The sequence below is a fragment of the Neolamprologus multifasciatus genome, chromosome 20 (genome assembly GCF_963576455.1).
Source record: "Neolamprologus multifasciatus chromosome 20, fNeoMul1.2, whole genome shotgun sequence".
Lineage (NCBI taxonomy): Eukaryota > Metazoa > Chordata > Actinopteri > Cichliformes > Cichlidae > Neolamprologus > Neolamprologus multifasciatus.
The window spans coordinates 36338188-36364793 of NC_140458.1; the positions used below are offsets into that span (position 1 = coordinate 36338188).

Consider the following 26606-nt stretch of genomic DNA (forward strand, 5'->3'; position numbering starts at 1 on the left):
CCGCCGGGTGCCTTCTTTGGCCAGGCATTTAAAAACTTCAGCTGCCTCTGGCTAAATAAAAACAGCCAGCTTGCGCTTTGAAAAATATATAAATATATATATATATATATAGACATATATATATATCTACATATATATATATATATAGACATTTTTTTGTGCCGCCACTCAGCAGTATGTCACCTGAGTTGGAAGAGAACAGCCAAGGTGAGTATGACGTACGACCTCCACTGCTTAAAAATGACTTCTTAGGTAGGGTACCATATGAGTCAGCCACTAGCTAAAAACATAAACACAAGTAGGTGAATTAAAGCATCCCTGCTTCTGCCACAGTTTTAACATTATTGGGTGACGATAAAAGCTTCCACACACCAGCTGCGCTTAACCTGCTTCAAATCTATTATTTTACTGCATCTTGCTTGTACAGAAAGGAAATCTAAATAAACATGGGACCAGAAGCCAGTCATTTAAGGGTATTTGAGTCTCTAAGGCTACATCTCTAAGCCAGTGTAGCCTTAGAGATGTTCACTGGTGGTGAATACAGAAGACCCTCATGTCAGGGTATAGTCATTCAGCGTTCAGCTTATGAATTTAATGTGCCTCAACGATATGATGCAAAATACTTAGATCTGTGGTGAAGACAGACAGTGTATACCTGTGTTGCCTGCCAGGTGCCTTCTTGGCCAGGCGTTTTAGAAACTTCAGCTGTCTCTGCATTATGTCCTTGAGGCATGGCCATTTTATTTAAGGGCAGATTTTTTCTTGACTGGAAGCTGCTCCTCACACAGATTCCTCAACCACAGGTATCCTCTTTTAAGCTTGCTCTGTAGATGCTCACATCCCTTACCTTCCCCACTCTTTTCTCATCCTCTGTTCACACACCCCCTCAAAACTGCTCTGATCTGGATTCAGCTGCCTTTGAATCCAGCAAAGAGCGGCTCACTCTAATATTGGGGAAAGACACTAAGTGCCACGTTGCATTTGTGTTTGAGTGGTGCATGAGAAAGAAGAAAAGCTTTGTAAGTAGCAGGGGAGCTTGACATGTACCTTGAGGCGGCTTTATGCTGTGTTGTACCGCAGCACACTAATCAGTCTGTCTGTGAGACAGAGAGAATGAGCATCGGGGGAGGGTGCAGTGATGACAGTATAACTGCAACTGGATGTGGGCAGTTTGCAAAAACAAATCTCATGTATGTGTATATTAAGATGTATTACGCTCCTGTTACCGCTGGGGGGGAAAGTACGTAATAACTGGCCAAGCTTGCATTGACTATTTTAATCAATGGAAAGCGTGCAGCCTCTCGTTCTCTCTATTCAGCACGAGTGTGGCCTAAGAGACCGGAGCTTGTCTGACGTGTGATGTAAAGATCTGAAACTGTATACTTGCCAGATGATGTGTTGTAATATTTTATGCTGTTGTTATATTAATGCCATTTAGTCATTTCCATATCTTTGTGCTTGTTTTTGAATCAACGCTGATCTTCTGTGCAGGTGAAATCAGTGTTCCCCAGCTGGATGCAGGGATACTGTCTGAGGAGGAGGGCAGCGCATCAGCTCGCCCTCTGGTGCCTGTGCCTGGGGTGGGCTCAGGGTGCGATGACGGCGGAGGGGGTGGCCCAACGCAGACCCAGGAGGATACTGCGGCTGGAAATGGGTCTGTAACAGTACCAGCAGCGGAGAGAGAAACCTGGACCAGACAAATGGACTTCATCATGTCCTGTGTGGGTTTTGCTGTTGGCTTGGGCAACGTGTGGCGGTTCCCTTACCTGTGCTACAAAAATGGAGGAGGTGAGCTCCCAGAGCACTGTGTAAATGTACTCCGAGTAAAACGTTAAGTGTGTATGACTGAGCATGGTGGCTCTGTGTTTAACACTGCTGCAGAGGGCAAGAAGGTTACAGGTGCAAACCTGCTGGTTGGCTTTCCGTATGCATTATCTTCCTAGCACAGATGAGAGACACGCATGTTTGGCTAATTAGCGATTCTAAATTGGTAGTAGATGTCTCTGTTGGACTGGCACCCTTTATCCTCAACTGTTGTCTGGTGGGATAGGTTCCAGCCAAAGCATAAAGTGGATAAATGACTGGTATTAAAAGCTAATGAAAAAAAGCTACCACTAAGAAAAAAGCTACCACAAGAGAAAGTTAGTCTAGTTTGAATACATTGAAGCTCTTTTCTTTTAATGCATTCTTCATGGATGCATTATTTAAAATAACCAATTTAGGAGCTCCTTCACTTCACACTACTGGTGCCATCTGCAAAGATTATACCAAAATTATACCATGATAATTGCCCTTGTATAGCAAACAAAAGGTGGCTCGGCTATCAGCCCTGAGGGTCACACTGCTGGTGAAAAAGTCCACCATTTAGCCACGAAACCACCATGGGACTAAGTCCTTACTGACCTCTTTATAATTATTAAAATACTATGAATACAATATTCAGCAACAAGAAATTCAACAATTTCCATATGATATGAATAAAGTATTTATCCATCTGTGTATCTATTTATAAAATATTATTTAATGCAAAAAAGATTGTGAGTTACAATTAGCTTGGTATCAAAATGAAACGTATATTTAAAAAAGAGATTCTGGGAAAACAACGTTTCTAAGTAATCCTTTAAAGTATGATCCTCTAACTGAACGATCATTCAGCAGTGAAAATAAACTCAGATAGGCAGAAGGACAACCGTGAAAGTCAATGCGATGAGATAAAGTTAGACAAAGCAGGGCCTGCGTGGCTGTCAACACGTAGCTCAAAAGCCCCAGCATGTGATATCACCATATTTATTATAGCTGCCTGTTGCTTCACAGGCAGACTTAGGCCAAGCTGCACTACGACCTTCCTCTTCCTTATGTTGGCATATGATGTTATTTGAGCTGCTCCAAGTCCTCCTTTCATCTGTGCCAACTTTGTTCCTTCATTACCTGACCTGGCTGCAGCTTTTGGCCTAGACTGTTTCCTTATCTCTCTTATCTCTGCCCTACCCACCATTTCATTTTATTATGAGGTGTTTAGTTGAAGTAAAACTAAATGAGAGACTGTGTGTCTTAGTCCAGCCCTTTTTGTCTCCCATCTATGTGTCTTGTGACGAGTGGCTCTGATACCCACCTTCTGGTATCATATAACAATAGCCTGCCTCACACAGTCCACCCCCCCTGTGCTCCTGCCCAGCACTCATGAGACAAACAAAGGTGCTCTTTCCCACCCGCCTGCTGATAAGGAGGCATATGAATATGTCACACAATAACCGTCCTGTGACTGCGCCCGTCCTTTCCCTCCGCGTCAGCGCAGTAACATCCGCTACTTCACTTTCCACCTTTGACCAACCCAGGGTACACCTTGTAACTCAACAAAAAGTATCAGATAAGAGCTGCGGCTTTAAGTGAGCACCGCTTGTTGGTGAAACAAGGACACGCTCCTCTGGAGACAATAACAGGTGAATACACTGTGAAAGCACAAAATTATTGCCCAGACGATCTCATCGTTTTATTTGTAACCCAGCTGTTAGGCCTGATGTGTCCGGTTGAGCTATGATTAGAGGGGATTTACTTAAGCCTATTAAGGATGCAGTTGCGTGATGATTTGGCCAATTTGTTTGGTAATGTCAGCACAAGAATTTTCTCCACTCATTCCATTCAGTCGTCCTATCGCATCTTTCTCCCCTTCTCTCTCTTTTCCTCTTTCTGCATCTCTCTCAGTCTCCCACCCCTCTCTCTCTTAGACTCTCGCTCACGAATGTTTCCTTATATGGCTACAGCCCTCTCCTCTCAGAGAATCACATAAAGAAAAATGAAGCGGATGAGAGAGAAATTGTAAAGCATTTGCACAGCGAACCAGGTCAATGCCTTTGTGTGTCATTTTTGTTATTTGTTGAACCTCTGACACGTTGTTGTCCCAATTTTTCTGCCAGCCTCTCCGGTGATCTGTCCATCTTTCCCTCCTTTCTTCTTGGCCTCTTTCTGCTCTGCGTCATAGCTGGTCATGTGACTCCACTTCCATCTGCACGCTGTGGTGGCATAACCGAGTTATGTTTATTACTATTCCACCCAAACCATTGCAGGTAGATACAGGGAAGTAAATTCCTTGTGCTGCCTTTTTTGCTATGTTTTCTTCTTCCTCATCAGAGCAGGCTACAGTGTGAGAATTCAAAATGAAGTTATTTATAGAAAACACTTGCTCTGAGCCAGCTGCTGCTGATCAAAACAAGTCCTAGATGTCTCTATCAGGACTAATAATTCCCATCTGAGTCCATTGTCGTCTCATTTTTCTGTCTCCTCACCTTGCAGTTTTTGAGTTCAAGGACAAACTAGAGCAGTTGCCTCTGCACGCGGGAGACATTGTCTCCCACACTGACTTTCAGCGCAGCTTTTATCTGTGGCCTTGTCTGTCCTCCTCCCTGACTCCCCCCCGTGTTCTGTGTTGCTTCTTCCTCCTTTTAACCGTTTCTTCTTGAGCTGAACGTTTAATTACTATGAGCCTTTTTGGTGTGTGTGCACTTAAAGACATTAAATATGACTTTCATGTCACGTTTTCTGCCTGTTTCATTGTCACACATATTCAAAGAGCCTGAATTTGTTAATTCTGCAGAAATTAGAATAAATTATAATATGAATTAGTTGAATTTAATGTTAATGATATAATTAATTGAAGATTTGAAGATATTAATGAATAGCATTTAATTGTCTCTAAATATGCTTCCTAGCATAACGTCTGTGGGAGTGTGGCTTTCCTAATTTCTATGGTCTATTTACATTTTTAAACATGAAAAAATGAAGTAATGTATTTCTCCAAAGTTACTCATAGTTGTTTAATTTAGCACATGAGGCATTCATTGTGTTTATTAAACAATATTAATATTACAGTAGTACAGTATTGAACACTGTTGCTACCTGCCTGTGATGAATATGAGTGCCGTGTGTTGCAGGGGTTTTCCTGATCCCTTACTTGTTGATTGTGTTCATCGGGGGCATCCCAGTTTTCTTCCTGGAGATTGCCCTGGGACAGTTCATGAAGCAGGGAGGGGTCTCTGCCTGGAACATCGCACCCCTCTTTAAAGGTACGTGCAACACATTTATCTGAAAAGCTATAAATCTAGCCACCATTTTTGATTTAGAGCTCACCTCTCCTCCTCCATTAGGTCTGGGCTTGGCCTCAATGGTGATCGTGTTCTTCTGTAACACCTACTATATCATGATCCTGGTGTGGGGCCTCTACTTTCTCTTTCACTCTTTCACTAACCCACTGCCCTGGGCCACCTGCGGACACCCCTGGAACACCCCCAACTGTACACAGGACTTTCGACGCACCTGCCACAACCGCAGTACCGCCCAGCCTGCTCTACCATCGTCTGCCGCCACCAACTCCAGCCTCTTCTCCTCCACATCCCCGCTGAACCTCTCCTCAGCCCAGCTCCTCCTCAATGGCAGCTGCATGGATGTTGAGGGCCTGCGTTCTCCTGTCATTGAGTTTTGGGAGTATGTCATCCCTTGATTAAGCAGGCTTTCTGCAGTTTCTAAGTACATTTTTAAGGCTGTGCACACAGGTTTTTTTTACCAGTTGCAAAATGCATCTTATTTTAAGTTTTGCTGGCATTTATATGCCATTTGCAGGATGTATAAGGAAATATAGTTTCACTCCAGCTGTGCACTTTATATTTGAACATTATTTACCTCATAGCTTTAAATGTCTTTGTTGTGTTTGGAAACAATGTTTTTCACATCTTTTGTTCTTTCTTCTAGACGTAAAGTGCTTCGTCTGTCTGGAGGGCTGCACGAGCCCGGTGATATCAGCTATGAGATGGTGCTGTGTCTTATAGCCACCTGGATCATTGTTTACTTCTGTATGTGGAAAGGAGTTAAATCTACTGGCAAGGTAAAGTATTTTCCGCCTGTGCAATACATAATACACAATGTTACAGGGCTGAGTGCAGATTAATATTTATATCCGTTAGTATGCTGCACATAAAAGGCTGTCAGGGATCATGGAGTGCAGTCTAATGTTCGAACGGCTTCATGGACAGATTTAAATAATTGCAGCATTTTTGCCCTTTGACCCCAAATCAGCTTTAGTGTAATGTGGGGATCAGTGTCTAGACTGAAACACAAATTACTCTAAATATATGCATACTTTTATTCTTTTAAAAGTCATATTCTGTATATCTTTTCACTGCAATCCCTAAATCTTTATTATGTAACACTCCGCATACAGACTGCTCAACCTTCCGTTTTGTAGTTGGCAAAAAAATGCCCATTCCTCATTCTTTTGAATCTCCTTATGCTGCAGCATATTGAGATGTGTGTGTTTGCATACTTGTGTCTCCAGAGTAGCCAAAGCTCATAGAAAGAGGGGAAAAATAATGAAAGCCACTGAGCCAGCCAGCTATAAGCCGATTAGTAACTTTCCACCATGTTTGAAAGCTGGAAAGGGGCTTTTCTGTCCATGTTCTCCCCTAGATCAAGGCAAATATGTGCTTTCTCACTACTTTGCTCTCACCACACTGAAGCTTGGACTTGATTTTTCTATAAGGTAGCAAGGTAGCAAGCTGTGACTTTCTCTGTATAATGTGACAAAGACTGCATTCTGAAAAGGACTGCCAAAACCCCCTGCTATTGCAGGAGGTTTACAAAATATCTGGCTTTCCATTTACAGGCTACCTTTTCTCCAAAGTAATATGACAGGCCTCATTACACATCTACTACAGGAAGGACCTAATGGGCTTCTACTTATGACACGAGTATTTGCAAAGCAGGTAATTGTTTAATCAAAGTGATAAAAACATGCTTAGGCCCAGCTAGATAAGCTGATGAACCATGTTGATAAGCATTAAGCATTTCCAGCTAACCTGTTCATTTAATATGAGGGGCCCAACTGTTTAGTTTTCTCCTTTCACTTAATGCAAGTTACTGCACAGTCTTCAAACTTGACCTCCCCACCCCAAGTATGTCCCAGAAATGCTCCTAAAAGTATTTAGAGGTGTGCTTAACAGGTCTTGTTTTTATCTCTCTGCAGGTTGTGTACTTCACAGCTCTCTTCCCTTACCTGGTTCTGGTTGTTCTTCTTGCCCATGGGGTCACTCTGCCTGGAGCATTGGATGGCATTGTTTATTACCTGAAACCAGACTGGTCCAAACTGGGAGAAGCACAGGTTTAACTTTTGCATAAGCTTTGCTTTGGATAAGAACTGTTCAAATGACATCTAAGAAATGTAAGTCAAAAAAAATTTGGGGGGAAATTACTCACACGTGTCTTTTCTATAATAGGTGTGGATAGATGCCGGCACTCAGATTTTTTTCTCCTATGCCATCGGACTAGGTGCCCTGACTGCGCTGGGTAGCTACAATCGCTTCCATAACAACTGTTACCAGTGAGTGTATACACAACATAGAATCAGACACTACTGTCACTGAAAGGGGGCCAAAATCAGCACAAAGCCTGAATCTGCATTCTGCTTCATGTGACTGTGGACTTCAGTACTAAAATAAACCAGAAAAAAAATGTATTTCCACTACAAATAGGCTTTCTTTCACTATACCCCCAATGACAGGGAGAAGCGCAACCTCAGTCTGACCTTGCTAATGATCACATGAAGACCCAAAAAGATCTGAAACATTCCCTCACTTGCACTTTGAATGCTTTATTGTAAGATCTGCTCTTTTCTCTGAACGCCACTATGACTATTAGACTAAAACACTGTGCATTAGAAGTCTGATCGAAGTCATAAATAGTCGCAAATATACAAGAGATCTATTTTATCTTCAAGCAAACATCCCTTTATGCATTTCCAACAAATGTAGAATATCAAGTATGCACTCAATGAAAACTCTCACATGGCTTCAATGAAAGTTTTCATTGGTTTGTAAGCTTGCATATGTTTAGCCAGAAGAGACAGATATGTAAACCTATTAAGAGCCTTTTGAGGTATTTGGCTACACAGTAGTAACAAGTAGGGCTGCTCGATTATGGCAAAAATGATAATCACGATTATTTTCACTGAAATTGAGATCTCGATTATTTGACGATATTTAACAATAACGTGTTGAATAATGACTTTAAAGATTGTCAAAAAATAATATAAAATAGTGTGCAAATACTGATAACAGTGCAAATGTTTGCAATATAAGAAATAAATGAAAAATGTAAACATCTATGTTTAGTGAACTTTGCAGTGTTGCTCTGTGGTGCAGCTACGACACTGTAGCAAAGTTTACACACTGTGTCTACTTGATCCACGTCTGACTCCACGAACCCATAATGTTTCCACACCACTGAAGTTTTTTTTTACCTCTTTTCAACCAACAGCAGTCACTCTCCTCTCCAAATAACTTCTGCTTAGCTTTCCGAGCTTCCCTCGGGTCCTCTTAATCAGCGGTCCCCAACCCCCGGGCCTCGGACCGATACCGGTCCGTGAGTCGTTTGGTACCGGGCCGCGAGAGTTGAGGCTCAGGTGTGAAATGTATAGTTTTCAGGGTTTTTAATGGGTTTCAGCGTTATTTTGTTATCGTTTTATCGTTTACTCGGTTTTCCTGGGTCTTTTCAGGTGTGTTATGAATACATTTCTTTTTTTCAGTACCGGTACTAGTTTTATTTTGTTGTGTTTATCCGCGACACCTTAAAGGCCGGTCCATGAAAATATTGTCGGGCATAAACCGGTCCCTGGTGCAAAAAAGGTTGGGGACCACTGATCTTAATTGTTGTGACACTGTTCGAAATGCAGAGAGCTGCGCTCGATTTGCCACACGGAGCAGCGCGAGAGTAAAGCACGAGGGAGGGGCTAATAATCGGTTCAGTCATTTTTAATGATCGTTGAAAGCCCAGATCGTAATCGTGATTAAAATTCGACTAATTGAGCAGCCCTAGTAACAAGGATTTTATTTTTGATAAATCTCAAGCACTTACTAATTTAGAGGGCCCTTAACAGCATGGGCCACATTTTTTTCCTCTCTTGACCACAAGTGAAAGTTGAAAAATGAGTTCACATGAGAGTTTTTCAGCCCTGTTTCTTACACACATTAGGCCCAGAAATAGATGGCAAGATTTCTATAAGCTATTCATAGAGTTGAGCATGTAGTATATTTTGCATCTGGGTTACAGATTTCTTGCTTTAAAAGTAAAGCAAACATAGCTTGATTAATGAGCTTTTTAGTCATGATGGCTGCATCTGTTTAGGGATCAAACTATCAGCATCTCCATCTGTTGGTTCACCACTTATATGCCCCAAAGTGCACACACTGCCATAAGAGAATCTTTTACTGACTCAGGTGTGAATTGTTTAGAATATAGCAGTCAAAGGTCTAGGGCTGCCACAAACGATTATTTTTATAGTCGACTAGTCAGCGATTATTTTTGCGATTACAGCTTATTGCACCAGCAGCATCTGCTCTTATATAACTATCATTAGCTTACAGCTTTAAGTGTTTAAGGTATGTGCTAACTAAAAATAAAGACAAGATGATAGTTTATTAAATTTTAATGAAATTTGCAGATTGTTTCGGTGAAGTTTAATAAACTCCTTGCTATCTAAAATATAACAGGACACCGGAGTATATTCTCGAGCATCTCACACTTCTGATAATCAGCTGTCTGCTTGACGTTTATTCAGCTGTGTAAAAACTATAACTTTAATCTCAGCCAAACCGATTTACTCAGGAACAAATAAAATACTAAAAAAAAGCCAAACAATAACATTTTTAAGTTATCTAAGTGACTTATTTATCATGTTTAACCTGAGTAGCGAAAGACGGCGGTGGGTTTGAAAATGATTTTCCGGGAGTCCGGTGTTCTCACGGCTCTAGTGAGCCTAGCCCCCGGCTAGCTATCGAGCTAGTGGCTAACAGACGTCTCCGAAAACGTAGAAGCGCTTTTGAAAATATGTGGTGTCTTGATAAACTGAGCAGATATTTGAGGTTTACACAGCTACATTCTGTCCTGAAAATATGTTAAACGTCTATTTTGTGACCCAGAAAGAATAATAAGAGTAATATTAAAACTAACTAGCTGCCGCCATTGTTGGAAACTGAGCTGGGCCGCGCTATGAATTCTGGGGCACAGCTTCTTCTTCTTCTTCGGGGTTAAACGGCAGCTGGCATCCTTGTACATGCAGTGCTGCCATCTTCTGTTTCAGTCCGTTATTACACTCTTAAATCCTACTACTTATTCCTGCGTCTTTTGGGATCTTACAAAGCTTCAAACGACGTGTTGACTATTAAATTAGTCGTCGACGATTTTAAAAGTCGACGTAATCGTGACTAGTCGACTAATCGTGGCAGCCCTACAAAGGTCACAGTCATTGTGACCTCGCAAAACATATTCCTGGCCATAATGCAATAATTCCTCTGCTGATTCATATAAACACTGATATAAACACAGCCTAAGAATGCTAGCTGTGCACAAAAACAGCCAAGTAGTGATGCAAGCAAGAATAACTGGATATTTCCATATATATCATTTAATATTTTTGATCATTTGACATATCTCTTCAAGCTATGACAGAAAAATGCAGTTTTATCGAGCAGTTTCTGGTGCCTAAGTTGCAAAGAAACAGCACACTGTTTTGCACCAAAGTCCTCACCCCCTTGCACACATGCAAGGGGGTGAGACCTGGCCAGTGAAATTTGCCCCTGTAGTGATGCTGGCAATTATTTTATTTTTAGCCTGTGGTGATAACCTGTTCTGGATTGAGCTTGATAAACCACTTATTGAGCTTTTTTCAAAAGCTTAATCATTTGCAAGCGTGCTACAGGTATAGATACAGGTATGTATTTTTTTTTTTTTTTGCCTCGCTAGCCAACACAGGAATTTCAAAAACGGACACAGAGTGAAGTCTTCAAGGGAAAAATTCATTTGAAATAAAGAAATAACAGATATAAATGACAGACAAAATACAGTTTTTTTGAAAGTCCATCTATAAGTTGTGGAATATTAGGAAATGTAAATAAAAGTTTTAGACATTTATTGTAGATAAAGTTAACATCACTTTTTAATAACCAAAAGATGAACAGTTCTAGTATTTTATAAAAAATAAGTAGTTTATTGGAGTGAGTGATTGGATCCTCTGAATATACTTACACAGTGTTTACACATAAATAGTAAGCTAAAAAATAAAAGTAAAGTTAGGCGTAGTTTTAGATAGATGTTATGTTGAGTATAACTTTTTAATTCAGCATTTAACAGCCATGTTTCCTGGTGTGTGATGACAATTACAGTCTCAAAGAGCGGCTCCATAACTTTAAGTTGTTTGAACAGTTTGGGTCTTATTACGGACTGCTTTCTTAAAACAAACTGTCATTCTGACTTGTTTGGATTGTTTACATCCACACACATGCTTTTGTGCGCTGCCTCAGATTCCTACAGATAGTGCTGACTGAATGGACTGAATTGCTGTTGAATGCATTTGTGTAACAGTGTTATAATAATCATCACAATGCAACTGCTGTTTGTACATTCTTCATATCAGTCAGCATTCTTGGTTAGACTTGTCAGAATAAACAAAGGAATCCTGCTCACCATGCAGGCAGATAACAGAGACGTTGTTGACTTAATACTCATTCAAATCTCCTAACATCACTGATATCGGATATAGTGCATATATGGAACACGTAGTCAACGTAGTTTTCCTTTCATTCTGTATCATCCGTGACCTTGGACAGGCTTATTTGCTCTCTATTCTCCACCTGACAACTGCAAAGACAACATCTGCTTTTAGAGAAATTGCTATTGATCCCCAGTTTAGCTTCCCGGCCCATCTCTACTCTCTATGCCAGTGTTTGTCTTGAGTCTCTGACACAGGCCTTATGTTACAGCACAATATAATGCATCCATCTATCTCATTTCATTTATTTTATGTTGTTACGTTCCCCTGAGGGGTCTAGGCGGTGAGGGGGAAGTAACAAAAAGTGTCCGGGTCAGAAAAAGGAGTCAAGGAGGCAAAAGGGTTAAATCAAAGAGTTTTATTAAAATTCCTATCAAACTCAACTAAAAGAGACGGACAAGCCGCTAACACCATTTAAGGAAAACAAAACTCAAGCGTTGGTCAATAACGTAAAAAGTAAGTCAAAAAGAGAGAGCAGCTCACTAACTGCAAATACACCAAACAGGCACCGTAACATGTGTGATAGTTTCCTTGTTTTTTTTCTTCTTCTCTGTATTTCTGTGTAGGGATGCATTTGTGCTCGCTCTCATCAACAGTGGAACCAGTTTCTTTGCCGGCTTTGTGGTATTCTCTGTGCTGGGTTTCATGGCTACAGAACAAGGAGTGGACATCAGTAAAGTAGCCGAGAGTGGTAAGAATACACCTTCCCCCCTGAAACGCTGTGTAATTTGTATTAAGTAATAAGCATCACCAGTGAGAGCCACATGTCCACAATGATGGCTCTGTTTCTTAATGTGCAGGTCCAGGCCTGGCCTTTATAGCCTATCCCAAGGCTGTGACTCTGATGCCTCTGGCACCGCTCTGGGCAGCACTTTTCTTCTTCATGTTACTCATACTGGGGCTGGACAGTCAGGTACTAATGACTGACTTTCCTTTATATCATAATTTTGGAGAAAGCACTCATCTTACACAACATATATACTAATTTTACTTGAATCTTACGTGCTTTTATTTTTTGGTGTCAATCTAATTCCTTCTCTTTTTCTATCACTCTTTCATTCACTAAAGAGACAGAAACAGCCTGAAACACCAGTTTTAGGATTGCATTTCTCAGCTGCCTGTTTGTTGTGTGTCTGTTTGAGCCACTGCCTACATCCATTGTTTTACAGCCCAGGGATTTGTCAATGAGCTTCTGTGTGATTCACACAGAGAGTGTCTGTCTGCTCTCCATTCATTTACTCTCACTTTCAATTCTCTCCTTTTTCTTTCCCTTCTTTTTTTAAACTGGCATAGCCTATCAATATCCTGCCATCTCTGTTAAATAATGTAAAAATAGCTTCGCAGCTGTTATCTGCTCCACTCATTATGGTTGCTGTAATATGTTTCGAAGAGATACGCATAAGCATTCTTTAACAGGGAGACGGTTCATGATAAAATGCTCACTTGCAAACTTTTAAGTGTCACTTCACTGCATCTGATGTACGATTGTCTGAAAGAGGAGTTTATAGAGTAGTTGGTGGGATGACACAGCGTCCACCTCTGTACTGGAAACAAGAACTAGCTCATTTCTGCACCTTTATGGATATTTTTGTGTGATATTTAATGTGTCTGTGATATCAGACAAAAATACTAACACACACAGAGTCGAAGAATTCTCATTCACTGTTGTTCCTCTACGTTCCCTCTTTTTCACTTCCAGTTTGTCGGGGTTGAGGGTTTGATAACGGGAATCATGGACATGCTGCCCCCAAAATCTGCCCTGGGCTCGCTTCGGCGAGAGGTAGTAGCTGCCATCTGCTGCATCATCTGCTTCCTCATTGACATGTCCATGGTTACTGAGGTAAAGTCAAATTCTTTGGTCGTTAAATGTAATTTAGTTGTATTCTTCAGAATTAGGTATTTTTCTAGTTAGCTATTTGTAGATTACTACAGAGTACCTTTTTGTATTATTCTAATTAGGTAGATTTAATTTCTTACCAGTCTTGTAGTAAAGATAAGTGTCCTTTATGGAGATTTGCATCATAACCTCCTTTAACTAATAATAAAATGTGCTTGTTGGAACTGTAAACCACTCTTAGAAACCAACTGCTCACATATTGGCCCTTTTAGCCTTGTACCACTGCTGTGCTCCTAAATTTGTTAGAGTGAATGCATTCTGTCATTCAGACGTAGCTTTCACTGCAGATTTGTGGAAAGATTAACGGAAGGAACTGCATGTCTGAAATTTGTTATGAATTATTAAAAGGATGGTTCTGATGGTCTTCTGCTCTCACCGTTTCTATCAGGGAGGGATGTATGTCTTCCAGCTGTTTGACTACTACTCTGCCAGTGGCATCACATTGTTGTGGCAGGCCTTCTGGGAGTGTGTGGTGGTTGCATGGGTGTATGGTGAGACAGCGCTGCACAAACACAGCACAAATTATACAAACTGCACTGTCCAGGGCATTCTCACAACATCCTTACATTACCCCTGTCAGGCGCAGACCGTTTCATGGACGATGTGGCTCGTATGATCGGCTATCAGCCCCTACCCTATATGAAGTGGTGTTGGTCCTACATCACACCGTTTGTCTGTGTGGTACGTGCTACTTCATTATTTTTAAGTAAACTGTATCTGCAAGTGGAAAACTAGTAATATCTTGGCATTCATATAGGGAGTGTTCCTGTTCCACGTGGTTAACTACAAGCCCCTGACCTACAACACAGTGTACACATACCCCATCTGGGGTGAAGCACTCGGCTGGGCGCTGGCCCTATTCTCTATGCTCTGTATCCCTGTCACTGTTCTCTACAAACTACTGCGCTGCAAAGGATCTTTGCGGGAGGTCAGTGTTCATGGGTGCTGGCATGTCTGTTCACTTCTCCTGTTTCTATTTACTTTTGATCAGTAGGAATGCGTCTCCTTGGAAGTTGCCATCACTCGTCTATGAGTTATTTGTTCAACTGATTTCCTCATTAATCATTAAAGAGGGCTTATTGCAGAAAACCAAATTGTCCGTCCCGTCCCAAAAAAAACATCTCATTGTGTTTTTACTCTGTAGCGCTGGCAGCACCTAACCACACCAGTTTGGGGCAGACATCACCTGGAGTACCTGGCCCCTGAGAGTGAGGCCAAACTGCTGCCCCCTGCAGGAACCAAGGGGACGCTGCTCTTTGAGAGTGTCATCTGATGAGCTCCACAGAACAAAAGGGCCAAGGTCATCTTTGACAGCAGCAGACACGTACATACGCGAACAAACTTATAGATTGATTACACACCCTTCCACTTTAAAACTATAAGAAAGACCTGGACAATGGACCAAAGATTAGATTGGAGAAAAACAACCATGTATTCATCACATGCTGATATACCCTCTGCTCTGTTTTCTGACTCTACCTCGCCGGCTTGCCCCTCTCTTTCTGTCCCACTCCTGCGTTTGTGCTGTTCTGTCCTGTATTGCTTTGTCTGTGTGATGTAGTTTGTAGTTTGCAATATCTTCCCTTTCCACGCCTTCCTGTCCACGTTTTAACAGCCTCACTCAACCCAAGCAGCCATGCCATCTTCAATGAGCATAAACTTAAAAGAGTCTGATGAATTGTTTTAAAATTAAAGACCTCATATCTGCTGCTGATAATGCCACGGTCTGAATGCTTATGTGTGTAGCTGCACGTATGCCTGTGCCCTTGTGTTTATAACCCTGTGTCCCGTGCGTGTGTGCGTGTCTGTATGAACGGGTGTTGCGTTAGACTGTGGGCCACGGTCCGTGGCGATGGTATTTTCCATTTACATGTAACATTGCCCTCGGCCATTGTTTCCTGCCAACTGTTCTCTGTGAATTAACTGTACAAAAAAAACAACTTCCATTTGTTAAAAACTAAAATTATCATGACAAGCAATGCACCACCAATTCCAGCTATGTATTATAAACTAACTTAAGTATCCAGTGTGTTGTACGGTCTGTGAATCAGTGTTAATCTTTGGAGGGGATGATGATTATTATTGCCACGTGAAGAGAAGGAGAGAAACCTCTGGGTGAGCTGTTTAAAGAGCAGGAGGCTGGGATGACAGAGAATTGCTGTGACACCTGATGAGATGCAATAAATGGCCAGATAAAGATGGATGTAATGTGTTTTTTATGGGTCTTTATTTACATACGCATTCATTTTTATTCAAATAAGATATGTACAGAAAGTACAGAAAAACAAACTCCATAGATGTTCAACAACTGCATGTTTTCAACATTTTAACCTTTGTGTTGTCCTTGGGACATTTTGTCCCTGTGGACCACAGCTGTATGGAAATCGGGACGATTGTTTAGTATGTAAAAGATGGATGAAGCCACTGTGATGTCATCCAGTGGTCTTTGGACTGTTTGTTTTATGGAGATAAATGTTTAATCTCAGTTTGCTGCTCCGTTTGGTCCCATTTCATTAACCCTCATAATGTCCATACACCTGTGGTCCTCAGGGTTAGGGTTAGTTAACATCCAGGTAGTTAAAAAAATAGCTTAGACCTTTATCAGTGTTCCTGCAGACTCATCATTTATTGTGTTAGCATCTCATTAATTAAGAGTCATAAACATGTCTATTATACAGTTTACACATAAATACACATTGTGCGCTGTTTAAACAGTTGTGCACTATCAAATACAGTTCTACATTTTTGAAAGCTAAAAAGTAAAAGATGAGGGAAAAAAGCCGGCAGTTATCAGTACACAGACAGCAAATCATATTCTCGTTTAGCTTCTAAACAGGCGCACGGTTTAGCTTCTGATAGGAGCAATAGCAGATGACAACAATCCCAAAAATAGAAGGGAGCTCAAGATGTCAGCGCAACCACACATGTAAGTAATGACTATAAATAGACACGCATTTTGTTACTCTAAAATGTAACAGCTATTACACAATGCATGCCATTCAGCTCATTACTGCGGGCTTTGGGAAGGGGTACTGTAAGAATTAAGGCTTGGGGGGGGGGGGGGGGGGGCACAGCTAAACAGTAACACTGTTTAGAGTTTATTGATTATGCGTTGGAGACTTTTGGCTTTTGTTGTCTTTAAAAAATATCAACTGCTAGATGCACGCCTCTCACATATGAGTGTCCCTCTGGGGTCAACCTTTCTAACACTCTGCTCTCTCACACTGGCTATAAATACACACTCCTATTAGTCCACTGTTACATTCTCCCACTAAAGCCCCGCCCCTTCCCTGTCCCTTGCATGCACCACAGTGTGAGAGAGCTGCAGTGACGTCTTGCTGTATATCTCATTAGAGGATATCATAAAAAGCCTGTTGCCACAGCAACCGCTCCCTATGTTTCCATAGCAACCGGGCGCCATGTCAAGGTGGTTCATTCTCCCTTTACTGAAAGGGGAGGAGACGATGGTGAGTGATGAAACAGAAAGCAGCCTGAAAAGAGGAGGAGGAAGAGGGCTAAATTTGAGTGAATCTGACCCCTGCTGGTCACATCTGGGTGTTGCAGGACACATCCTGAAAGAAATTGGAAGATCCAGAGCTTAATGTGTGAAAATATCTCAAAGAATGTATTTCTTCAATGGCAAGTGATAAATAAACAGAGAAGTCAAAAGTGTGATAAGTATTGATGGTGACCCACAAGCACAAAATCCGCCTTCCCCCGTTTCTTGAGAATATAAAGCACTGCATCGTGGACGGTGATAAACAGCCAGCTCTTTGGGATGGACGCTGAGAAGAAATCCGCTGCTTCCAGCTGTTCCACGACACAAGCTGTTACCACACATAAATGGAGAGAAATATGCATGACAATGAGAGAGCATATTGTAGTCATCTAAATAAATATTCATGTGTCATTGTCATCTGACAGGGCGTAGCAGGGCTCCACCGAGGCTATGACCTTGTCGCATTCATTATGTAAAGCTTCAGTGCCTTAATTCAGCATTAAGGAGAACCCTCTGTCTCTGTTTTTGTCCGATCTGTCCTTTACCTTGGCAGCCTGCTAAGTAGATGTCCAAATCAACTTCTCCAAAGTCCCTGAAAATCTGTGAGAAAAGGACAAATCTCACGTTAGTTCTCTCTTTGTCATCGTTAGAAAAATGATAACATTTCAGCAGGCACACATACATTTTTCAGTGTCTTCACAGTGACTGTGTCCACAAAGCTGGTTGTGGAAATGTCCAAGATGATGCTGTGCGTGCCCGATTCGCAGGCCCGTTTTTTCTCTTCATCGCCGTGCCAAGAAAACTCTGTGATGTGGTCAGAACCTGTGTCTGAGTCTGAATCTGACATGGTTATGTCAGGTTCGTAAGCCAAGTTCACTCGGCCTTTATGAAGGCCATCTGTAGCTGTTTCTGTCATGCTAAAGGCCACACTATTCCCGTTTCTCTCTCCTTTTGTTCTTTCAGAGACATTTTCCATGTTCATCTGGGACTCCTTTAAAGAGAATGTGCAACTTAGTGACTAAAGATTCTGACTTACTGATATATTTTGGAAGAATTAGCAAAACCTTAAATTCAGATCTCATACTTGTTTTTTTGCCTCCTTCTTGGCTTTCTTTTTCTCTTCTTTACGCTTCTGCTTTGCATCTCGTTTCTTCTTTGCTGATAGCAGCTTCCCAATCTCGATTCCAGTCTGCAACAAGAGCCAAGCATCACATTAAAACAGAAAGAGGAGAGAAAGTGAGAAGAGTGAGAGAGATAGTGAAAGCAATTGAGGGTGCTGTAGAAAGCAGAGGGAGGTTTCACACATACGCACACACAGAGCACAGATTATTGAACACGCAACCACATACCTTCTCCTGCAGGACCTCCAAGAACATCTCGGCATTTGTGTAGTAGATAGTTGCAGATGAACGGAAGATTTTAATTCCAGGAATCTCTTTTGCCTGCATGAAATCACACATTAGAAGGTTTAAGAAACTCACACCCTGCTCTTATCCCATTTGCAGTTTCTGCTTTCCTCAGATGTTGTTTGACTAAAGGGAGCTCCTCTACCACTTAATGATTGTAAGTAGATGTAGCCTTACTCACAGCGCCCCACTACCAGGGTAAATCCAAACAAATTAGCATCTAGAGAAGGTAGTTGCACGCTTGCCACCTTACTGCAATCGGTGTAAATGGAAAGGGAACAACCTAATTTAGTTAAAACTGAAAGTCTGCAATTCTGTGAAGCTGTGATTACAGCTCCAGGAGGAAGACATTTAGGAAAAAATCTGAATTTTTAAACAAACACGCGAAGGTTTACTCTTGTTTTTTTGTCTAGGAAACCCTTTAATACAGAAGTGCTTAACAAACATGTTTGACCACCTGTCATAAAAACAAGAAAATGAAAATATTTTAAAATTTGGCAAAAGCTTGTTTGACACTAAAAGTTAACCAAGCACAACATTCAAAACTAACATGTCAAAGGATGCAACTAAGTAGCTGCAACTTGGCATTAATAAAAAATAATGTGCTGGACTATTTTTGCTGCTTTTTTGGTTAAACAGTCAATTTGAAAAATCATGGATAACAACAATAATTATATTTAAGCATCAAAAATATGTTTTTGATTGAACAGCTTGGATTACAGAAACGTAACGAAAGATTCTAGCCCCACTATTACTTTAAGGCATAAACACTGAGTGGTGGTCCAACAAACTTGTTGAGCACTCTGTTTCACACGTTCATGCGTCAGTCTACTGGTGTCTTTCATTTCAACTAGTAGCCTTTCAGTCGCTTCCTTAAAGTTGATATTAGTTTAACTAGTGGAGAAGTGGAGAACTCAGATTTTTTAAAATCTACCACTATACGCATGGTTAATTTCCTCAAGTAATATATTTATTGTTGTTATTAGAATTTGGGCCAGCCTAAACTTTATTTTATATTTAATTTACCTCCTTGTAGGTGTCTGTGTCCAGATAAAGTTCAGTGCCTGGTAAGTTGCCCAAGATTGAGTAACGTGGTCTGAAAGGCATTAAAAATGTCAAAATTACACCAACAATTTCCCTGCATCTCATTTAAGTACCTCATCGTGATTGCATAGACATTACTAATTAATAATTAGAGTTGTGTAGTTACAGTTGTGTTCTGAAGATGAAAGTAAGCATGGAAAACGCAACGGAGACAGCCAGGCCCAGGTCCAAGTTGAGCACGATGGTGCTTATGAATGTTACAAGCCACACCAGCTAGAGGGCGGTATGAACACGAAACGTTAACAAGGTCCACGGTGCCACAAAGGTCACACAGTGTTCAGCTGAGCAGAGTGCCTGCTAAAGAGGACTAAGTCTTACCAAGTCAACCTTGTTGGTCTTCCACAGCAAAAAGACATCCATAAACTGCTTAAACATTCCTTTCAAGTTCACAAACACGATTGTGGATAAGACGGCCTGAGGAGCAAACACAGACACGAATGAAATCACGCATACCCATAACCTCACCGGCTCTGAAACTGCCAGGAGGGATGGCGATCATTAGCAAGAAATGGCTCAGGAAGGAGAGTGTTACCTTGGGGAGATCTTCAAAGAAAGGACCTATTTTCAAAACTGTGATCAGCACAATGATGGAGGAAATCACCCCCGCAACCTTCCAAACACAAACACACACACAGACACAATAAATGGTCTCAAGATGACCATAAAAATCAGGTGTAATTTGTTGTAAATGTCTGTGCAAATGATTCAGCCAGTCCAGAAGTTTTCCTTCTTACCCTTCAATGTAAGATCATCATGAAGGCAGATGACCCTCAATCCATGACCCGAGGGTCTCTAATGACTTACCTGCCACACGTCTGTGTGTGTTAACAGTTTAAATGGATGTGTTTAAAATCTTATGTTTGTCACATCAAATACTGATTTTTTTCCTGTATATTTGAAGATTCATTTATAAAAAACTGTTCTTCCTCCTCCTTTTTTCTTATTTTAGTGCCTGAATCGTTTGCACAGTTGCAGTTTGTTCTGTTTGATCACAGAAGTAGTTGTTTTTACTTGTGTCTTGCCCCCTGTGCTCTCCTGGACAAGACTCCGTGACAACGAGGAAGTTACAGAGTAACAATGAAAAAATCCACCAATAGTGTTACTGAGACCCAACGCGACGAGCTCCTGGAAAGACAAAAGGCAGACAAGAGGCAACACTTTGGTTAATGGTATTGATGTGACTTCAGGTCAGCACAACTTTTGGGTCAATGACATCAGTGCACTCCTTATTATTTTTTTTGACCAGGCCAGCACGTCACTGCCACGCTGAGAGATGTGGTCGGAGTAGTTAAGATTCCTGATTGCAAAAAAGCGTATTGAGCGTTAATTTTTTAGCAGTCTCGCCCTTAGAGCATTTGACTGTTCACACATTGCCTCTGATCCCAGTTAAATAGCTCTGCACATGTGTCAAAGTGTGCAAACAACACAATGATTTTTAATCAGTGATGGGAATAACGGCGTTACAAGTAACGGCATTACTGTTTTCAGTAACGAGTAGTCTAACTAATTACTATTCCTATCGTTACAATGCCGTTACAGTTACTAACAAGAAAAATAGTCCGTTACTATTTTTCAACAAACAGACGGTTGAAGCTGTGTTCAGCTTACCGCATCTTATATCAGTTGCATGGAGGTAGCTGACTACGTAAGTAATGTGGACGCTACAGCTTTAAGTAGCTGCGCGCTCCCGCAGATGGTAATCACGATCACTGTCTAGCACAGGGGTGTGCAACCTTTAACACCCAAAGAGCCATTTGGACCCGGGTTCCACGCAAAAGAAAACACTTTTTGACATCTAAAATGAAGATAATACTGTATATATTGTTTTTTCCCTTTATGCTTTGTGTGAACAACTAAGGTGTGTTCCTCATGAAATCTGGTCTGGCCTCCAGTGGAGGCTTGTGAGCTACTTTCTGTGTATGTATTATTGTAGGGTCTACCTTACAATAGGAAGCACCTTGATGCGACTGTTGTTGTGATTTGGGGCTGTGTAAATAAAATTTAATTGAATATAGAGCACCTTTCTCCTCATTGTGCTGCCTGTTGTTGTTGTTGTTGTGGTTGTTATGACCATTGCTTGACCCCAGACATCAGTGATCCAAGATCAAAGATGTTTGAAAGCAGTATGGTGTGAAAATATGGCCCTTTGCAACACTTTGCAAAACCCCATAAATAAATCAAATTACATAAAACTTATTCCGATCATGCATAGCATAGTAATGAATAGCTTCTGTTATTTTCAGACCATTTGATGAATAAAAAACACATTTTTGATAGCAAAAGATTTCTTTAGATAACAAAAATGACCCAAGGACAACACAAGGGTTAAACATGTTTGTGGTTGTTACAGTAAAAAATATAACTTTTTCTACTCTGATTTTTTTGTTTGTTTGTCTGATTTTAGATCAATTGTGTTAATACAGTATGTAAAAAAATGAAAACATAACTGTAAATTCAGACACGTGAGGTTGTGCTGAAAAGACCAAAACAAGGCAAAGGAAACAGTTTTTAAAGGTGAAATGTGGAGGGAAAATCAAAAGTAGTTAAAAATGGCCAATTATACCCTGGACACCAGAGGGTTAAACATTTTTTTTAAAGTAACGCAATAGTTACTTTTCAAGTAATTAATTACTTTTAGAATATTGTAACTCAGTTACTAACTCAGTTACTTTTTTGAAGGAGCAACTAGTAACTATAAATTGTTACTTTTTAAAGTAACTTGCCCAACACTGTTTTTAATACACCTCTATGTTTGTTTTGGCATTTAAAAAACAAAACATCCAGGTTCTTTTTTTTTTTTTGCATGCATCTAATTTAACCAAACATTAATCATTTCTCTAACGAACTGATTACAAAACCTGATTTACCAGCAAATTATAAACAGTGCAGTTCAGTTCCAGGACATGAGTTTGCTTGGAGCATTATTAATCAGGTTACAAAGAACAAGCAAAAAATCTAAAGTGATGCTTCTGTACTGCTTGTAACTCATTTAATTTCTTCTTGTTTCACACAATGTATCTTTTTATTTTAACATTGAATCATGTAACTGACTGATTCAATTATAGTCTGTTATTATTATCTGGCTAATTCAGACACCTGTGACACTTTAAATAACTCTGGAGGGTACTGAAGAAATAAGAGAAAGCCATTTCCCAAAATTGCACTACTAGTTAGAACTAAGTGAATAAATAAAAATGCACTGCATGAATAACGGAGTCTCTCTCTTTGAAGCTTTAGAAACAAACAATAAGAGTTAATGAAACAATGTAGATAAGTATTTTTGTTGCAGCTCACAATGTCTGAGGCTACAATCTAAACATGAGATGTAAGATTATAATGCTTTGGTTATTTATTCTAATGCAGGGATGTCAAAAATTGGTTGATATCTGGGGCCAAATCCAGCACAGTTTGATCCTAAATGGGCCAAACTAATAAAACTCCCCTTTCTGCCAGTGTAGCAGATACAGAAATTGCAGGAACTTTTCCTTTATTTAATTGTTTATTTGTTTCTTAATTACTTTGATGTAGTATGAATAGCCATGGGGACATTTTAAAATTTATGCCCTGCATTATATTTGGTAAAGCTGTCCAGTGGGTCAAATTGGAGTCTTTGACAGGCTGAATCTGGCCCCTGGGCCTTATGTTTGACACTACTTTTCTAAAGCATTAGCTGAAGTCAATTTATTTCAATGAACTAAGCACCTGAAGCAAAATGAACAGAAGCCTATGCAGCTGGGCCAAAGCTTGATCAGTGACAACCTGAGTGATTGTTTCCACTAATGTGGCAGGAATAGCAGACTACAGAGTAAAGTCTAATTTTAGGCCAAAGTTTTACTCCTCCTTGTTATGAGAGAGTCAGAGGACTGCTCGTACTGTTTGTGCAGGCCACTGTGCGTGTATGCTTTCCTCACCTGGTTGCTGTCCACCTTGTAGCCATATTTGAGGCCAAATGTTTTGCTCAGAGAAATGTTGATGGCAAAGCCCACAATGGCCACGGCAAAAGCATCTCCTATAACGCCTGAGAAGAAAGTGGTATCTGGAGCACGAGGGGCCTTGAGCCTGGAAGAAGAAGAAAAACGTGAGCTGTTTAACTATTTATCAGCGACACACACATGAATCTGTTTAATTTAGAAACACGTCAAATTAAATTTTATGAATCCCTCTTTAAAGGCCAGTAGCTGTTGTATACATGTGTGACATTAATCTCCTATTATGGCTGGTGTTTACCCTACGCTGTTTTATGGCTTCCGTGGGGAAACCTGGATTTTTCCATAACAGGAGCCTTCAGGAGACACGCTGTTACACACACACTTCTTTGCAGATTGTGTGACTGTCTTATCAACAAATTCTGGATTTCTGGCAGAAATGAAAAGGGAGGAAATTTTGTGCCCTGGGTTTACCTCACCAAGTCCAGCACTTTATTTCCACACAAAGATGAGCTTACCCACTGGGAATTTCTCCAACCACGTCAATGTTGTATTTACTAGGAAGTTCACAGAAATGTGTAATGATTGTTGCTGCTATGACCTGTTGATTAAAAAAAACAATGTCACTCCAGTATCATTAGTTCTTTTTATATTTCTTTCTTGCAAACAGCCCCTTTCGTGTGCAACTATAGCGTTCCCTGGGTCTCGTGTGATCATTGGGGTCAAGACGCCCCCTGCTGGGTGCATAAATCAATACACCTGCTGTTTTACTGGCAGAGAAAGGATGAAAGAAAAACTAAAAGGAAGACTTACAACTACGAGCTCTATTGGAATAGGCAACGACAGCTTCTGTCGGTAGCAGTCATTGATTTCTTTGACCACAATGAGAACAGCGAGGGCCACCAGGCTGACCACCAGCTCTGGCACCTGAGTCTGCGGCAGCAGGCTGCAAATGTCCAACACAGTCTGTGAAAAGAAGGAAAACAAACAAGTAAGGCAATACAAACAATGATAGTACAAGAGGACTGGAAATTCGGCTAGTACTTAAATACAGCAGAAATCTCCAGCAGTAAGGAATACATGCCATCAAAATGCAGCTTCCACTTAAACCCAGCCATCTTTGTGTGTTTATGTCTGAAGCAAGTTAATTTAAAGCAAAGTTGTGCCTATCTATGTTTTGTTTTGCACTTAGCATGTGTGTATTCTCTTAAACTGCTTGGTCTGACTTCTTCAAAGTGTGTTTCCAAGTTCAATATTGTCTCATTACAGCAGGTAAAATTACAACTTCATCTAATCTGATATGTGTGTAATAACATCTAGCATGTAAGCTCCTGTAATTCCCTGCATAGCTCCAGTGAGATTAGCTTCAGCTACTGGAACCGTACTGGTGACTGTAATTGGACTGGTATATTTCATGAAGCTCTTTTCTGGCATTACTGGCCAAGCAAAACTTATACTCTGAAAGCCATGTTCTTATAGTATTTTATATCATGCACTTTGTTGCACTCGAGGACACACACACACACACACACACAAACTTTGTATTTATTTACAAAGGTAATAGGAATAACTCATCCATTTATGTAGGTGCACGCATCATAAAACTGTTGTAATTAGTCCAGTGCAGTCATTAAATAAAAGTTAATGATCTAAATTTTTAACTTTGCAAAATAAATTTTTTAAATTTTTAATCGTAAAGGTCAAAGTAGCACAAAAAGTAAATAAATAGTGACAGCAATTTAAAATGTTAGTGTACTTAAGTGTGAATTGGATAGATAATGATTAACACACTCACATAAATGAGGGAGAGAGGGCCAGTGAAGCGAGACGGTGTGATTCCAAACAGGTACTTGAGCTGGGAGACACACACGTGGCATGCCGATCCTGTGGTGTAGCCACGAATGAGGGGCTCAGAGAGGTAGGTGACCACGAAGCCAAACCTCACCACACCCAACAGAATCTTAGGATGTAAAATGACAAAGTCAGTGAAGGAAAGGAGGTGAAATATGCCCTGAAAGGTTTGCTCATCACTTCACTAAAAGCTGTACGCCTGACACACAAAATAGACACACACCTGAAAGATTCCCGTCAAGACCGTGAGGGAACATGCCACCTGTACTCTGTAAGCATCGCGTTTATCGATGTCCACAGTTTCCGTCCCATTAGTGCCATTCACAATAAAGTTACTGTCAGGTGCCAGCCTTTCTGTCACACTCCCGACCATGATGCTGATCACAGCAAATGTACCTGAGCATACAAAATACAGCCATGTGGACACACAGATATTCATAGAGACATGGAAGAATCAGATTAGCAATGCTCCAAAAGGTTGATTCTGTTCATCTGGACGTAGCGTTTTCAGTGGAAGAAACGTTTCGACATCATCCGAGGGACTTCTTCAGTCTCAGCTGACTGCAGGTTTCAATCTTATAAACAGTAAATTTGCATAATGACTGAAAGGAGGTCAGTTCCTTAATCATAATTATGCAAATTCTCATGACCATTGATCAACAACCACTGATCAATGGCCATGAGTACATTCACAGAGAGTTGGGGAATGGCGGCATTCACAGCATTGTTAGATGGTGAAAGATGTACCCTTAGGCCCCCTCCTCCATTCAGAGTTGTACTTTCCCTTTTCAGGTAAATGGCCTCCTTGACTCCGCCCTCAAACCAGCGTTCCTCTCTGTCCAGGATGTGCACATCCTCATCCTTGAAAGAGTGTCCACTGGCCTGTAGGTGTAAATAGACTGCAGAGTCCTGGCCTGACGAGGTAGCTCTTCTGTGTTGTACCATCCGCTTCACCAGAGGTTGTTTGGTTTTCCCGATGAATAAATCCTGGCAATCCTCCTGGCACTTAACAGCGTACACTATGTTACTCTGTTTGTGTCGGGGACCCGATCCTTGGGGTGGACCAGTTTTTGGTGCAGCGTGTTTTGGGGTTTAAAAGCCACAGAGACCCGGTGTTTAGAAAAAATGCGTCTCAGCTGTTCCGATACGGAACGACATACGGGATCACTACAGGTTTTCGCTTAGTCAGCAGTTGTCCTTGTCCTTGTCTCCTGGATCGGCTGGAGCTTTCTTTAGGAGCCTTTCCAGCTTTGACAAAAGTCCAGCTGGGATAACCACATTTACTCAGGGCCTTCTTGATGTTCTTCTGCCTCCCTGGCCGCTGTGTCAGTGG

General features: G+C 40.9%; 1 protein-coding gene and 1 pseudogene across 2 annotated transcripts in view; one reads left to right on the forward strand and one right to left on the reverse strand.

Annotated features, from left to right (window-relative positions):
• Positions 1-15690, forward strand: LOC146495515 (sodium- and chloride-dependent creatine transporter 1). The gene is made up of 14 exons (XM_085146176.1): positions 1-207; positions 1492-1788; positions 4929-5060; positions 5142-5478; positions 5743-5875; positions 7013-7147; positions 7263-7366; positions 12157-12281; positions 12391-12503; positions 13290-13430; positions 13876-13978; positions 14068-14168; positions 14245-14415; positions 14632-15690. The coding sequence occupies exons 1-14, from the start codon at positions 177-179 to the stop codon at positions 14758-14760; spliced, it is 2052 nt and encodes a 683-aa protein (XP_085002302.1). The 5' UTR covers positions 1-176; the 3' UTR covers positions 14761-15690.
• LOC146495516 (solute carrier family 26 member 6-like) overlaps positions 15235-26606 on the reverse strand; it is a 20023-nt pseudogene continuing 8651 nt past the window's right edge. Inside the window, exons 4-17 of the transcript XR_014871577.1 lie at positions 25497-25669; positions 25218-25382; positions 24236-24388; positions 23941-24023; positions 23408-23555; positions 20508-20621; positions 20029-20106; positions 19815-19910; positions 19603-19709; positions 19419-19488; positions 18336-18428; positions 17669-18175; positions 17532-17586; positions 15235-17314 (exon numbers count right to left, since the gene is read on the reverse strand). The product of XR_014871577.1 is annotated as a solute carrier family 26 member 6-like (transcript). The remainder of the gene's footprint in view (positions 17315-17531; positions 17587-17668; positions 18176-18335; positions 18429-19418; positions 19489-19602; positions 19710-19814; positions 19911-20028; positions 20107-20507; positions 20622-23407; positions 23556-23940; positions 24024-24235; positions 24389-25217; positions 25383-25496; positions 25670-26606) is intronic.